The sequence below is a fragment of the Pelodiscus sinensis genome, chromosome 4, assembly GCF_049634645.1.
Source record: "Pelodiscus sinensis isolate JC-2024 chromosome 4, ASM4963464v1, whole genome shotgun sequence".
In the NCBI taxonomy this organism is placed as follows: Eukaryota; Metazoa; Chordata; order Testudines; family Trionychidae; genus Pelodiscus; species Pelodiscus sinensis.
Genome location: NC_134714.1, coordinates 58,750,216 through 58,766,470, shown reverse-complemented (window position 1 = coordinate 58,766,470; position 16,255 = coordinate 58,750,216). Strand labels below are relative to the sequence as shown.

The 16,255-nt window shown below is 38.8% G+C and overlaps 1 protein-coding gene across 5 annotated transcripts in view; it reads left to right on the top strand.

The window, feature by feature from the left end:
* The window catches only part of FMN1 (formin 1), a 382,661-nt gene that overhangs the window by 221,506 nt on the left and 144,900 nt on the right, over nt 1–16,255 (top strand). For all 5 annotated transcript variants that reach the window (XM_025189464.2, XM_075927043.1, XM_075927044.1 and 2 more), the window contains one exon: nt 9,784–9,871. In XM_025189464.2, coding sequence (XP_025045249.2) covers nt 9,784–9,871 — 88 coding nt within the window. The remainder of the gene's footprint in view (nt 1–9,783; nt 9,872–16,255) is intronic.

Here is a 16,255-nt window from a genome sequence, read left to right as displayed (position 1 = left end):
TAAAGTGAGTTGTTCAATAATAATAATAAATCCATGCCAGTTGTATTTATACTAAAAGGCCCAGTACAGTAAAAGTGACAGAGCCACTAGACACTTTCTGATTTATACTGTATTCAGAGCTGTTATAGCATCTTAAATGGTTACTCACACTTTAAAAAATGGACACCGAAATATGGTCTTAAAGTAAAATTAGTCCCCTAACAAAGAAGGATGTTAGTCCATGAGGTGATTGACATTATTTTGTTACTGAAGTAGTCTCAAATCATTATATATTATATGCCATAAGCATTGAGTTTCCCTGACTGGAGCCACAAGAGGGCACCTTGGATATAATCTTTGCTTTTCTCATACAGAATTAGAAAAAGAAAGAAGTTTGACAACCTCTGGATTGTTTTTGATCAGAAAGTATTTGTCTTAACACAGTAATTAATCCTAGATATAAATACCAGTTAACATAAATATACTCCAAATGTGTGTTAAAGTGGAAGATTGATTTTATTGTCTATATAAAAGCATTTTAAGAATACCACACTATTTGGGTTGTTACATGTTCACTATTTTTTTTCACCTGAACACACCTGCTTATATATGAGAGAAAAATTTCCTATCATATTCTGCTTTACAAAACTTTAGAGTACAGACAGTTCCTGAGTTACGCGGATCCGACTTATGTCGGATCCGCACTTACGAATGGGGCTTTCTCGCCCCGGAGCTCGCAGGCAGCGGGACCGCCCAGAGCGCAGTGGTCCCGCCACCTCGACCTCCAGGGTGAGAAAAGCTGCTCCGGGTGCCCCTGGTCTGCTGGGGACCGTCTCCAGCAGACCAGGGACACCTGGAGCAAAGCCGGGGAGGCAAAGCCTCAGAGGCGCGGGACCCGTCCACCTCCCCAGCTTTGCTCCAGGTGTCCCTGGTCTGCTGGTCCTGGTCGAAGTAGGAATAAGAGATCCTCCGGAATAGGGCTTTATTCCGGAGGATCGGGCCAGTCTAGGCGCTTTTTTTCCGGCTTTTCCCCAAGCCGGAAAAAAAGCGGCGGACATGTTTATTTAAATCCGCGGGGGATATTTAAATCCCCCGCGGATTTCCCTATTCCCACTTTCAAAATTAGCATGCCCCTTCCGAAAAAAGGGCCAGTGTAGACGTAGCCAGGCTGTATAAGTTTACACTGTGATTTTTGCATCAAGTCCAGTTCCTTGTGTTGATACACTGTAATATCTTTTGAGAAAAAAGTTCTCGTATGTGTATATGCAATATCCAAAACACTTAATCAGTAATACTAAACTTTTTGTCCATCACTTTTAAAATATAAAGGTCCCAGCTTTTAAAAGTTAACTGAAAATCTTGGACTAAAGCTTTTCTTACATAAGGATCCTTGTGAATGGCTAGTTACCAGGTCACAGTAGCACTTGAAAATCTTACAGACAGTTTGATCCCTTTGTATATTCTTGTGTTTTTCACTGTCTCTCTGAAATCCCAAATGTCTGCTAGCTAGCACCAATGGATCAATCATGGTGGGCTCCTTGCAGTCCAACAGGGAGTTATTTTACTTAATGACAATGCTGTATGTTATCTGATGGTAATGGAAGGTTTATGGTGGATTTATGTAGAACTGTTAATTCTTCTTTTCTCAGTCCCCTTCTCACTCTCGCAGTACCTCAGGTTCCCTTTTAAAGTAACCTACCAGACAACTCAATCTAGCCAAACATTTACCTTCTGTTTGTCTCAGTATTTGCTTTACTATTCTGGGATTGAGAATCCCACAGTGTCATAGAATACAGCACCTGTTATTCTGACAAAAAAATGAACTTTTATACAGTGCAAGGTTGCATTTCAAAGTTCTGCTCTGATCTGATGTAACAGCTCTTCCTTACAAGTCATTAAAGGTCAAACATGAATCTGTCTGTGAGTTGGATAATCCTTTCTGGCATGTGCCACATTTTAATCAGATGACTAATATGTCAATCAGATAACATTACAACCAATTCCACAAAGATTCCTTCATTTTACTGCCTGTCAGGACCATTTTCAGAACAGGCTGAGTATAAATATTAAGCATGGATATAATTTGGTTGTCGATGAAATAAAATAAATTTGCAGTCTGAGTTCTATAAACCAAACAGGATTTGAATCAAACCATGCCCCATCCTGATAGATGGTACAGGTAGGTCATAGAACTTCAATACAGAGGCTGGAACTCTCTGCCAGCCTGGGACCACTCTCTTCCATTCAAAATCTTTGGGTACGTCTAGACTACATGCCTCTGTCACCAGAGGCATGTAGATTAGGCTATCAGACATAGTAAAATGAAACGGCGATTTAAATAATCGCCGCTTCATTTAAATTTACATGGCTGCTGTGCTGAGCCGACAAACAGCTGATCAAACAGCGAGAGTCTGGACGTGCGGGTGTCTACATCAAAGGTATTTGTCGACCACCCAGGTAAGCCTCCTGGGATGAGGCTTACCTGGGTGGTCGACAAATACCTTTGATGTCGACACCTGCACGTCCAGACTATTGCGCTGAGCCGACAAACAGTTGATCAGCTGTTTGTCGGCTCAGCGCGGCAGCCATGTAAATTTAAATGAAGCAGCGATTATTTAAATCGCCGCTTCATTTTACTATGTCTGTTAGCCTAATCTACATGCCTCTGACGACAGAGGCATGTAGTCTAGACGTACCCTTTGTCTTCCACACATGTTTCCAGATGAGTGTTGACATGTGGGAGGAGGAGGGGATGCCAACTCATGATGTCATTTTCCTTTATTATTATTTCTTTCAACTTGTTGAAAGGGTGTATTCTTGTGAAGTGGAGGTCTGCTTTATCTACTTGCTCTCTTTCAAAAGCCTTCTGGACTGGTTCCCCAGAGTGTGGATACCCTTTAATGGGCCACAACTGCATCTGGATATTTTACTGTTGTACCTGAGAGGCCAGTTATGGATATTCCCAACCTCACCACATATATCAGTATCACATGAATAGCAAATCTTCATAATTTTAGAAACAATGATATCACATGAAATTCAAAAAGATGCTAATGTTGAAAAGATCAGGACTTTCAAATAACACCTCACAAGGCATACTTGAACAAAACAAATCAGAATATGACATGACACTGATGAATACAGGGATTCAAAAATGTTACTTTGAGCTACAGGCTAGGACTGTAACAGGGTTTATTAGAGAACTAGATAAATTCATGGAGGTTAATTCCATAGATGGCTATTAGCCAGGATGGGTAAGGAATGGTGTCCCTAGCCTCTGTTTGTCAGAGGATGGAGATGGATGGCAGGAGAGAGATTGATTGATTGGTTCACTTCCTCTGGGGCACCTGGCATTGGCCAGTGTCAGCGGATAGGATACTGGGCTGGATGGTCCTTTGGTCTGACCCAGTATGTCTTTCTTACGTTCTTACAGAATGTCACACTCACCTTACAGCAGTGTTGTGAATATAAATTAATTAATATTTGGGACGCATTCAGATATTGTAGTGATGAGCGTAATAGAAAAGCCTATGAAAAAATAAATAGTTCTGTCTTCAAAGTAGGATTTGAATAATGTAGAGTAAATAAGGTGTGGAGCAACATATTGAACAGCAAGGAAAAATCAATATATTGCATAACTGGAAACTCTGCAAGCACTATCCATTCTGTGCACTGAAAGAGTCCTATGGGAAAAGTATTATGTGGTCATGTTATTAAAGAATATTATAATGCATATGCAAAAGGAGGCACTTCCTAACTTTTGAGTGATTGATATTGTAACCCTGATAAGGTACTTCAATGCCTTTGCATTTCCTTTTAACAGACCTAATCCATGTGGTTTGCAAAGCATCAGACACAGAAGCCACAACACCCCCCCCCCCCCCTTTACCACCACCACCCCCGCCTTGTGGGAGTTGCAGAACCGAGACTTGTTGCCATAGACTTGATTTCAGCTGTAAAGTTAGAGCTAGCTGAAAGGGAGCTAGAACTAGAAAACTGACTTTGATGCAGTAAAATATGGGTTCAGCAAGCATCAAACTACAATTCTAAGTCTGCATGAAAGATTCATTTTAGAAGACAAGTGTTTAAGTGTAATGTGCAGTGTATGCATTCTTTAAACCTTAATATTGCGCAAGCTACATATATTGTAAAGTATGTGCTTGTCTTCTCCATATTTCTGAGGATTTACAAGGAAGATAGTCATCCTTATGGAAACTAGTATTTTCTATACTACTTCAAGGAAGAGTATGGCAGGAAGTACTTGATGCCACTAATTCTTCATCTTACAAAAAAAATGCCAAGTAATTTTTGTCATGTGTATGATCTAAATGAAAGTCCATCAATCATTTTTGGTCCCTCAGTGCAATGATTATCATATCAAAGACACAGAATAACAGTGAGGATAACAACTTTTCTGTTGTCCATTATCTCTAACTGGCTTCAAGTAATTATTAACATGTGTTCTCATTTAACATGGGTGTCAATATTTTGAATGAAGAGCATTATTTAAGGAAAAAAGTTATTTCTGTCAGCAAATTTTCTATCTAGTGATGATGATTACTTCATTTTGTGGTTCTGCAAGAAAGGCAGATATTGCAGAAATAGCTGGCTGTTTCACAGGTTTGAAACACAAGGGTTGTCTTCAGCTTTGTATCTAGAGGTAATAACAGAGCTTGAGAGCAGAAGAATTTTGGTGAATGTCCCCCCCCATAGCCCCTCTTTCTTTCTCTCCATTGATCATACAGTGGGGAGTGCATTCCTTTGTTTACTACCAAGTTATGTATTCATACAGAGTGGAGGGGTAGGATATATCCTTTAGCATAGATGGAAGCTGTTAATTTTTAGTACATTTATAAATGTGGTAACAATAGGGCAACTGAAATAAATGTATATCCATATCGTTCCTCATCTGCTACAAAGAAAAGCTCCATGTAGATCAAAAGCTTGTTTCTTTCATCAACAGAAGTTGGTACAATAAAAGATATTGCCTCACTCACCTCACTATATTATATAAATCATGTGTCATGACTTTTGTTTGTCTATTTAAAAAGTGCTTTTAAAACAATAACAGACTTTTACCCTGTTATATTTAATTTTAAAGTTAAATGAAGTTAAATGCCTCTTGAAACACTTAAATTATAGGTCAAAATATATAAACAATATGGTTTCTCATAATTCGTATTTAAATATTTTTAAATATGGATAAATCCTGTCTTACTTTGTGCAGGAGAAGAAATTGTGGTAGATGCTTTATATCTTACAGAAATCCCATAAGTACACATAGGAGGTGGTGATGGCATTGTGGAACACACTGAGCTGTTCCTCTGAACAGGATTTCAGTAGGCTCCTGACAAATGCTTGGGGTTAACTACAGTATATAAGCTAAATGGCTGTGTATGGATGTTGGACATTATGATCTGCAGGCTAGCATATTAGTGAGCATTTCTCCCAACACACTTGAATGTCATGGAAAGAACCTGCACCCCAGGATTGGGAAGGATTTTGCTTTTAGTTGCTTAAATAAATGTAATTCTTGCAGTTTTATGTACCACAAAGTATCGTAGACAAAAATTAGACAGAACAATGAAGTTTGTCATGCAACATTTAATTGGATGTATTTCTGGCTGTATTAGAGAAACACCCTTTACTGGGGATGTCAGAATGATTTAGTAAAACGTATTCAAGCATGAGTACATCTCCACTTTTACAATAGATGGTAGATATTAGAGAGACATACAAAGAACACTTTGCATCAAATCAAATAGCTTAATAATTTTTTGTAAATGGCCAGTCAGTAGAAGCCACTTAGGGCAAATTATGTTATGGACCAGAGGATAGAGCAAATAAGACAGGAGCAGCATTCACATTCTTGTCATTAAGCCAGAAGACTCTGCATTCATTTCAGTGTTGTGTTTATTCTCTAGAGTAGAGACAGACTGTTGGCTGCCATGTCCAGTCTTAGGCAGACTCTGCCAGTTGCTTACCTGTCACTGTCAGCCAGAGACAGGAGAGACAGACTGCTGAGAGGTGATTAATGCTAGATCATCTTTAACAAACATAGACTAAGTATAACAATGGTGCCTTTGCAAAGTTCGGTTTCATTACCTTGCACTTTTTAATAACTTGCTGAAGTGATGTGTCCTATTTGCATCTGTTTTCTATATAAAATTCACTCCACTGCCAGAACATTCCCAAACTTGACTATAATTGGAAAAAAAGGGAGGTGCCACAGAAAATATATTCCCTATTTCCAATACTGATTGCATCTGGTTGTTGCGAAAAGTATCTCATTCTTCACTGGTTCCAAATTCTGATAACAATATTCCTTATGCAATTACACAGCATTACAACTATATGTCTTGTATGTCATACTTGAGCTATTCTGCTGTCTTATTGTTACCATTTTTTGCAATCTAATGAATAAAATATTAGCCTTTAGTCACACGGAAATTTGATTTGGTGGAAGGTATTTCAAGTAGTCTGAGTCTAGTCTGATCTCTGCTAATTGTGACCATGTGTAATTATTTCCATACAGATTTTTAGAAACAACATGAATCTATTTTTATTTTTAAAATATGTACCACTAAAATTATTTTCAATTTTTTAAAAAAATTACAGGAAGAAAAATTACCCATTTGATCATATCTGGAGAGCATATCAACAATTTTCTGAAGTACCCTAATGTATTAGTTTCAAATGTCATGTTGTCTGTACGAGGTGTAGTCTGGAAAGGTTTTACCTCAAACTAGGCATGTCTAATGGGGCTTATGACAACCTATGAATTTGCCCGTGAACAGGGTCAACCTGGAGGTCAGTGAATGCTATACAAATTGCATACTAGTCAAGCCTGTAATTATCCCTGTTAGAAGTTAATGTGCTGCCTAGTTCAGCAGACTCATGTACAACTTCAAAAATGACCATCATAAACTGGTTATTCCCTAACATTTACCAAAAATCATATTTTACACTAGGGGATGTATGCAAAGTATTCATATATAGGGACTTGTAGCCAAGTCATTTTGTATGTTTGTATATTCAGGAACTTCAGAACATGGATTCTGTCTTGTTTCAACACATAGAAAGAATGCCAAGTTAATTTATTGTAATAGCTAACATGCAGTATATCATAGGATACGTCTACTCTGAGTGGCTATTTTGAGATACCGGAGGTATCCCAAAATAGCTACCCTGTGTGTATACAAGCTATCCATTATTTCAAAATATTTTTTTAAATAACAAACACACTATTTCACCATCCTGGTAAACCTTGTTGCACAAGGGGTATAGACATGCCAAATTTCAAAATAAGCTATTTCAAAATAGATTCAAAATAAGATACGCAATTTGTGTAGCGCAAATTGCGTATCTTATTTCGAGTTTAGGGTGCTGTGTAGATGCACCCATATTGTGAAAAAGACTTTCAGGATATGTTTTACTGGCATAAAATCTACTATATGATTTCAGGATATGTTTTAGAGAGTTTGTCTGTCTGTTCAAAAACTCCTAAACAGTAGGAGCAAGAACTCCCAAATTCTGTACATAGCTTCCTGTTATCATAACTTGAAGCAAGGTGTAAGGGTTTGGTTCTGGCAGGAAAATTTGGATGTGCCTGGAATGGGATTGTTTCTCCTAAAATCATACAGAAAAGAGACAGGTGAAAGGGTCTGGCTGGGGACATGCCTTCCAGGACTGCCCCAGGTGCTCTTTAGGGAGGGGAGCCTGAAGTCCCTCTCCAAGTCATACAGGAACATTGCTGGCTGTTCCCCTTTGTTACAGAACAAGGGAAAATGCAGTTTTCTGCATTCCTCATTTTGGTTGAGGAGCACAGCAGGGCAGACAAAGGTGGATCTGCCCCAGCTGGGCAACATTCACCCCTCCCCCAGCTGTGCCTGCTGGACCTGCAGTGGCCATAGAGAGGCGCTTCTCACCTGGCCTCAAGCTGCTGTGGTTAGAGAGGGCTGGAGTAGTCCTCTCTCTCCAGTGCAGCCTGCATACTGAACCAGTCATCCCAAGCCCCACCCCAGAACAATTATTTAAATGAGAGGGAAAATATTGAGTTAAAGACTCAAGCAACTCTGGGTAAATCTTCTAGAATGATCTATATAATGAAATTAACATTCATTAATTGTGTGGTGGGCCTTTATTGCCCCGTCATATATAGCTTGTAAAATCTTTGTTGGAGGCACCATATATTGTTATGTATTTGTGAAGTGTCCAGCATGTTTTTAGCACTTGATAAAGAATAATTAACGTGCATTTATTTAGACACAAATGTCACTAGGCTTTCTCTCTCTATCATGTTTGCCAACTCCTATTTTATATTTGTAACTGGCTGAGTGGCTGCTGTGATAAATATCCCTGGATGGTCTCATAACAGGAAAATTGCAGTAAAGCATTGAATAATGAAGTATGAGAGTTTTTCAAAACATATCAAACTCTGCAATTCTCATTATTTTTTAGAATCACTGAAGTACATTATTGGAATAACAAAACTTATATCAAGACTTTTCAGTTTGGAAAAGCAGTAACTATTCATTTTGATTTCTATTTGAATGCCCCTGGTGGTGGGATAAAAATTCAGCTTCCCATAGCATTTCCCTGTATGTACTGTGCTTGAAACCTCCATCAAGCATTTATTCTTGAAAATTTCCAGCCTTGTTGAAATACAGGTTGAAGAGAAGTAGATTTTGGAGGAGGTTTTTAAGTTTTCAAATTAATGAATGAGAGATGGCTCTGAGCCAACACCCCGGACATGTAACACTTCCTGAATTATAAGGAAGTTCATCTCTGCATCTGAATTTTGTTCTTACCATCTTTCTCTAATGGTACAAACCAAACCACAGATACAAGCATCCCAAGACTTAGGGAAGTTTGTTTTAAATCTTAATTCAGCACCTTAGGTCTATCTATGCCATCAGCTAAACTAAACCTCCAAAAATTTTAAGGTTTGCCTTTCAATATTCTGTGTATGTATCTATCCCTACTCTGAGGTAATATTTACCTGAATGTGGCTCTTTTGTTCCTTTTAATGAAGTTGCTCTCACCCACTATCATACATGCAAAAATAGTTTGGGCCCAACACGATGCACTAACATGTATGACCTAATATTAAAATCATGGTCAAAGTCCTCCACTCTTCCAGGGCTTTGATGGCAGATGCCCAGTCGTCATTGGAAAAATAACTTTTGAGCAATGTCTGAGTGTTATAGAAGCTATGCTGAAAGGGATCTACAGGAAAAACCATCAGCTTACTTTGATCAAGAAAAAATGTGTTGTGAAGTGAGGACTTGAGGATGGGTTGTAGTGAAATGAAAATTATCAAGTCACATAAAGGCTTGGAGACATACTCAAAATATCTTACACTGCTGCACCAAATTCTCCTGATGGGGGTTAAGTGGAAAGAACATGCATTTCTTGAATGAAGTTCTAGTGTGGGTTTCTCTTACTGGTAGACTGTATCCTACTAATAAAGGATGATCTTTCCTAATTGGTGCTGATATGAATTACATTTTGGATCTGGCTTGTATTTACTACTATTATGTGAAGTCCAAGCTTTATTGTCTCTCTTGAACTTAAAAGTGTATTTAATAATTAGAAGGAGATGATATCTTATCACCTATATATGAGGCTACAGGAGGCAAGAAGACTGAGGTAGTACGAGCCTTATATCAGATTTAAATAATAAAAGTGGTTGAGCACCATTCAATTTAATTCACAAATTAGCATTTCTAACTTTTCTTTATTAATGAAAGTTCTTTTAAATTATTAATTTTGACTAAATAGCATTTTGTTTTACAATTCCAGATTATCAAACTATTGGATGGAAAGAGATCTCAAACTGTAGGAATTTTGATATCTAGTTTGCACCTGGAAATGAAGGATATTCAACAAGGTGAGAATTACAAAACTCTTGATATAACCTATATACATGGATATTTTCTTATATCTTCTTTTAAAGTGAATGTTAGACAAAGTGAGTAATCTTATGTGTGTTCTTTTTATGGTGTCAATATAATAACAAAACCAATATAATTAGTTTTCTAACTAGGTACATGTAAATGTACAGTAAGGCTAGGTCTACCCTAGGTAATACGTTTGAATTAAGATACAGAACCCCAGCTATATTAATTACGTAGCTGGAGTTGAAGGGAGTCAAAGGTTCACAGGAGCACACTTTCCCTTCAACTTCCCTTACTCCTTGGAGGAGCAGGACTACCGGCACTGATTCCTATCAGTTCAAATTAGTGGTCTTTACTAGACCCGCTAATTCGAACCCCGGAAGATTGTCTGCAGCAGCTTTGATCTCTGTAGTCTGGACAAGCCCTAAGTGAACAAACAATTGCTCTTGCCAACTTAATCTGAAATTTTAACCCAGCCCTTTCCCCTAGTATTTTATTGATTTTTAGATTGTGATTTTACATGTCACATCTAATATTATGATTTTTAGTGTTGTGTTTTTTCATGTATAACTGTTTTTGATTTCAAGAATGGTTCTATTGGATTGTCTTGTGTATATGTGTTCTCTCAAAGCTAGTGAGAACTTGAAATAATACTTTGGGTTTCAAAAGAGCTGTTTGTTAGGTGTTTAATTTTTTGCTTCAATGGCAATGTAAAAAACATATCCAAAAGTGAAAATACCAAAACCATATGACAACAAGAGACATGAACACTGAACGGTACATTTTCAAATGATGACGTCTATTCTGTGCATAAGAATATTATTGGCGGGAAATGAATGAAAGCAATTTGGGAATACAAGTCTCTCTCTCTTTCTCTCTCTCTCTCTGACTATAGAGTTTTCAGGAGACATAGCTAGATCTAGTATTTTGGTGCTTGTGCTATGGATTAAAAAGGTCACCATTTATAAAATTTAAAATTTTTCATATTTTGAAACACTGTTTAAAACAATTGCTGGAAAGAACCAACTTGAAGTCTGCTTTGTTGTGTGGGCTGAAGGGAAAACAATGGCAAAGACTACCTTGCTATTGGGGGGTATTAAGATGCTGCTGGTGGTATTGATTATTATTAATTTTAGAACAGGCTTGGAGCAGTGTAGCTTTTAAAAAACCGGGACTTACAGATGGTTACAAGAAGAAGAAAGAAATGAGGCAAAACTTTGAGCCTGCCTGTAATGTGTTAGAGGTATCCTAATGACACTAGCTGCAGTCATGAATTTTGTGAATAGTCTAGATTATTAAGACTAATAAGAGGCAGCAGCTGTCACACAAAAACCTTGTGGTGTTCTTAAAATTTCTCCAGATAAATTTTCAAGGCTTCTTATGCTGTGAGATGTCTTGTAGGTAAGGAACTTATGCTGAAGAGTATTATTGTGGCATTTTTATATTTCACAACTGGGTGCTGTTACTCATGATCTGTCTAAAAAGACAAAGAACCATAACTCACCAGGACTAAGAATTACATCCAAATACTATGAGAATGGTGCTTAGAAACCCATACTTTTAACGATGATAGCAGTCATTATATCAATTCATCTTCTCCTTCATATTCTCACATTCAGATTATTCCTTATTAAGGTTTTTACCTTTATCACCTGACTTGACTCAGTGTATATAGACTTCTCACCACTATAGAACCTTGACTATTGCTAAGAGGATTATTTGCTTCTAAAGGCACATCTACACAGTAGGGCTAAGGCCAAAATAAGCTATGCGTAGCTTAAGTTGAAATAGCTTATTTTGGCTGTCTGCACAGCAGGAAGTCTGACTTACCTGGCTCCTCATAAAATGAGGGTTACAGGACTTAGAGTAAGAAGTCTTTCAGCTCAACATTATTTTGACATGATGTTGAAATAACTGCTTGTAGTGTAGACACAGACTATAAATTACATTATTCCGAAATAACACTACTGTATAGACGTACCCTAAGACAGCTAACTCTCATCATTCTGTCTAGTGTCTGAGAAAGGATCATTATAATATATGCATAGCTCATGAGTACCTTTGGAATACTATATTCTTTGTTGAGTGACACTATCTGTATTCCACTGAGGGTAATGTCCATGTGCCATGCATCCACATCTTTTAAAAATAGCAATGTCTGTTGGTCCACATGTGTGTCCTTGTTTTGCCTCATGGTTTTAAGTGAGGCTATAAAGGGTAGGACAGATTAACTGCACTCTCAGTTTCTTCTCCTCATTACATGGACTGAGTTGAAGCATCTGCGGGTGTCTCATCTCTTGTGATGGACTTGTACAATTTCTCTGAAAATACTATTATATTCTTATATATAATTAGCATTTATTGTGGGTTTTTGTAGTAGCAGTAATTTTTGGAATTAGTAGTAGTTTTCTTGAGATTTATGGACTTTGTGATACCCTTTGGGTGGTTTTCCTATTAGCCCCTCTTCACCCCTCTCCCCACACACAGCATCCACATCTAGCTAATGGATTATGTCAAAGATTCTGAGGTTCATGATCTGCGCTTCCTGCCTTCACTTGTTTTCAATCAGTGATTGAACCAACACTTCCTTTATTTCTTGAGGGAAGCCCATGTCCTGTCCTGGAGCAGTATCTGCCTCACCTTCCCTGCCAGTACCCTCAGTTATATCAAGGTTAAGCAACCTCTCTTACTATATGTCAGCCTGAGGGGTTAAGGAGTGTGCCTGCTACCATGGCGCTCTGGACTGGTTCCACCAGTACCAGTGCTATGGACCCTGTGCTGGGACCTAGCTGTCAGGAAAGGAAGCACATGCATAAGCAGTCCCAAGGTTGACACCCTAGTCATTGGTTGGTTGATCCAAATAAGCTATGTCCTCCGTCTCCTCCATTTACTGCTCTCCATCCTTCACAAAATTAGGTGAGAGAGCAGTGGTCATACTGATTGCCACCCCATTCTGGGCTTGCCACTTCTGGTTTTCTCCTTTTCTCTGCATATCAAAGCATAGCATCCTCCTCTCACATTACAGATATTTCTGGAACTGTTCATGCAAAGCAATGGCAAGATCAGACATCCTAATCTGTAGCTGCGTTACCTGAAAGCCTGATTTTTTTTTTAATTGGGGCTCTTTACTAGCATGGGAATGCTCATCAACAGGAAAAGATCTCTTTTGAGTAGAGGACTCCTAGAGATGGTCCCACCAAGTCAAATGGAAATGCTTTGTTCCTAAGACCACAGGCATTTCTCTCTTTTTGGACTTTCTCCTATTCCTGAAGGTGCCAGGGCTCCTTCTTAGCTCCATCAAGGTGCATATAGCAGCCATTAGTGCTTTCCACCATTTTGTTCAGGGGCACTCAGTTTTCACTCACCCGTTGACTGTACAGTTCTGAAAGGGCCTTATGCAGACATATTCTCTTATTTAATTCATCACTCTCTGGAGAGATCTCAACCTTGTTTTCATGGCATTGATGAAGTTGACATTCAGACTTCTGGACTTGTACTCTCTTTCCCTTCTTTCCATGATGGCTGCTTTTCTAATACCTAATACTTCTGCAAGAAGGGTGAGCATGATGACAGACCCCCCTCCTCCCATTTTTTGCCTCATTCCGTAAAGACACAGTTTCCCTGCCTTTTCCTCCCAAGTTTCTGCTGAAACTGGTTTCCTGTTTTCACCTCCACAAACCCATACACTTACCCACCTTTTCTCTAAAGCTGCATGCCTCAGAGGAGGAGGAGGAGTGCTTTCACTACTTCAGGGTATGTCTATACTACAGAGTTTTTTAGGAAAAACAGCATTTTTCTGAAAAAACTTCAATTACATCCACACTGCAATCACATTCTTTTGAAAGATAATCGAAAGAACGGAGGGGTTTTTTCCAACATTGGTAAACCTCTTTCTATGAGGAAGAAGGCTTTTTCTGAAAGAGCACTTTTAGAAAAAGGCGTGTCTGGATGGGCAAGAGGGAGTTCTTTTGCAAGAAGAGGAAAGAGAAAAAAGAACAAATGCCCTTGTGGCCATTCCGCCCATAGTAATCACAGCTTATACATGAGATAGCATCCACACTGAATGGATGCTATCTTTCAAAAAAGCAGATGGCTTTTTCTATGGGCTTTTGTGTGTGGACACTCTTTCGGAAGAAGTTTTTTCAGAAGATCTCTTCTGAAAGAAGCCTGCAGTCTAGCCATAGCCCCAGTGTCCACAGTACCCTAGCCTTTTACCTGCAGAGGACAAAAACATTCAGGAAGTCCCATAACTCTTTATCACTATAGCAGAAAGGATTAAGGGACAGACCATCCCCACTCGGAGAATTTCTAAGTGGGTTTGTGTGCATTGTGCTGTATTATCTATTATTGGGACTGTCTCCATCCATTGGGATACAAGCCCATTCCACAAAGTGTGAGCATCAACTATGGTTGTGCTTCATGACACGCCACTCATGCACATATGTAGGTCAGCCACATGTAGTTCAGTACACACCTTCTCTTCTGATTATACTCGGGTGCAAAAATCTGCAATAAATGCCTGTTTGGTCTAGCTGTCCTCCATTCTCTGGTTCTGTGAACTTTCTCTCACCCACCTACTAATTAGGTACTGCTTGTTAATCACCCTCAGTGGAATACAGCACTCAAAGAGAAGGTGATTACTTACTTGTAACTAGAGGTGTTTTGAGATGTGTGGTCCCTATCTGTATTCCAGTCCCTCCCTCCTTCCCCTCTGCTCTGGATTTGATTGTTTTACACTGAACAAGGAACTGAGGGCACACATGGTCCGCCTCACCCTTTATCACCTCAGTCAAAACCAGGAGGCAGAACAAGGGTGCGTGTATGGGCCAATTGATGTCACTACAGCCGGTCCCCGAACGCATTACAGACTGAACGCGTTACGGACCAAATGCTTAGCCGTAACTCAGAATGGTCATAACTTGGAACCCATTGAGTTACATTGCGACTGCGCTGTTTATATGCACGGGTCACGTTTGTAACTTGGAGCCTGTATTTATAACCGCTTTGGTCATAAGTGCGGATGGTCGTAAGTCGAGGTAGTCGTAAGTTGGGGACCGTCTGTAATTTAAATTCCTTGGCTCCAGTTGAATGACCCATGTGCATAATCCTCAGTGGAATACAGGTAAGGGCCATACATCTCAAGGAACTTCCTGTTAAGTAACTTCTTCATGAGTCCAGAGACTTCAGAATGGAGGCCATAGTAAATTATCACCCATGACACATGTATCATATTGTGTAATGGATTTTAGTGAATTAATAATAATTATTTTAAAAGGTTTCTATAGCTTATATTTACCACCACCACATTTTCTATGTTAAATTTTTACCGGTGGTGCAGATCCCTTTGGAAATCTTAAACATAGTCTGCAGTCAGCTAGGTTCAGAATCACTTATTTAAACAATCAAACATACATAATTAAACTAAGCCTCATCCATGATATCCAACCTGCCTGGATTATCTAAGTGTATTAGCAACAATATACTTAGGCCGTCATAGATACATAACACTGAATATCTATGGCCACACAGCTTGATTGGTCTAGAACTTCATTGGGTTAATACTGATCTGGTGCAGACAGATTAATCATGGATGACCACGTGGTCACCATTAGTATGTGGCTAGGCACTGTCCCCTTCCGACTTTAAATTTGATCTATAGGACTGGAGGGAGGCTGTATGACCAAAATGTGCCAGTTGGGAGTGTTCAATTAATCATTTCTCTTCCAGGCACAGAGAGTAGTTATTGCCTGTAGCTGCTGCCCTCAGTGCATGGGCCTTTATCCTTATTAACTGGAATGATGATCTCTTCCCATCCAGTCCACTGATGCTATGTCTGTGGTCCAAGCCTGAACAAAAATTTGGAATAATGCTACACTTACAGGCTCTATGGCACACCTAAGAAGTTTGGATGTTATGCTGTTGGATACAGCAATACACTCACTTCTCAGTTAATAGTAATAGAAATGTAGCTGTGTTAGTCTGGTGTAGCTGAAGCAAAATACAGGACTATGTAGCACTTTAAAGACTAACAAGATGGTTTATTAGATGATGAGCTTTCGTGATCAGACAAGATCATCATCTAATAAACCATCTTGTTAGTCTTTAAAGTGCTACATAGTCCTGTATTTTTTTTCTCAGTTAATGTATGGCAAAGTAGCCTCTTCCAATGTACAGGTTTTGGTGTCAGGGATTTCATCTACTAATGTGTCCAGATCTGAGAATGGAGTTGTTCAGGACAATTAAGGGTGATCTTATAATATTCTTTCCACCTTTGTAGGACTTCTTGGATTGATCATGTTTTATTATCAGCCTTATTTATAAGCAGAAATCTTGCACAAAGTCCAGTTTTGAATCAAAGTGAAAAACTTTGAATGAAG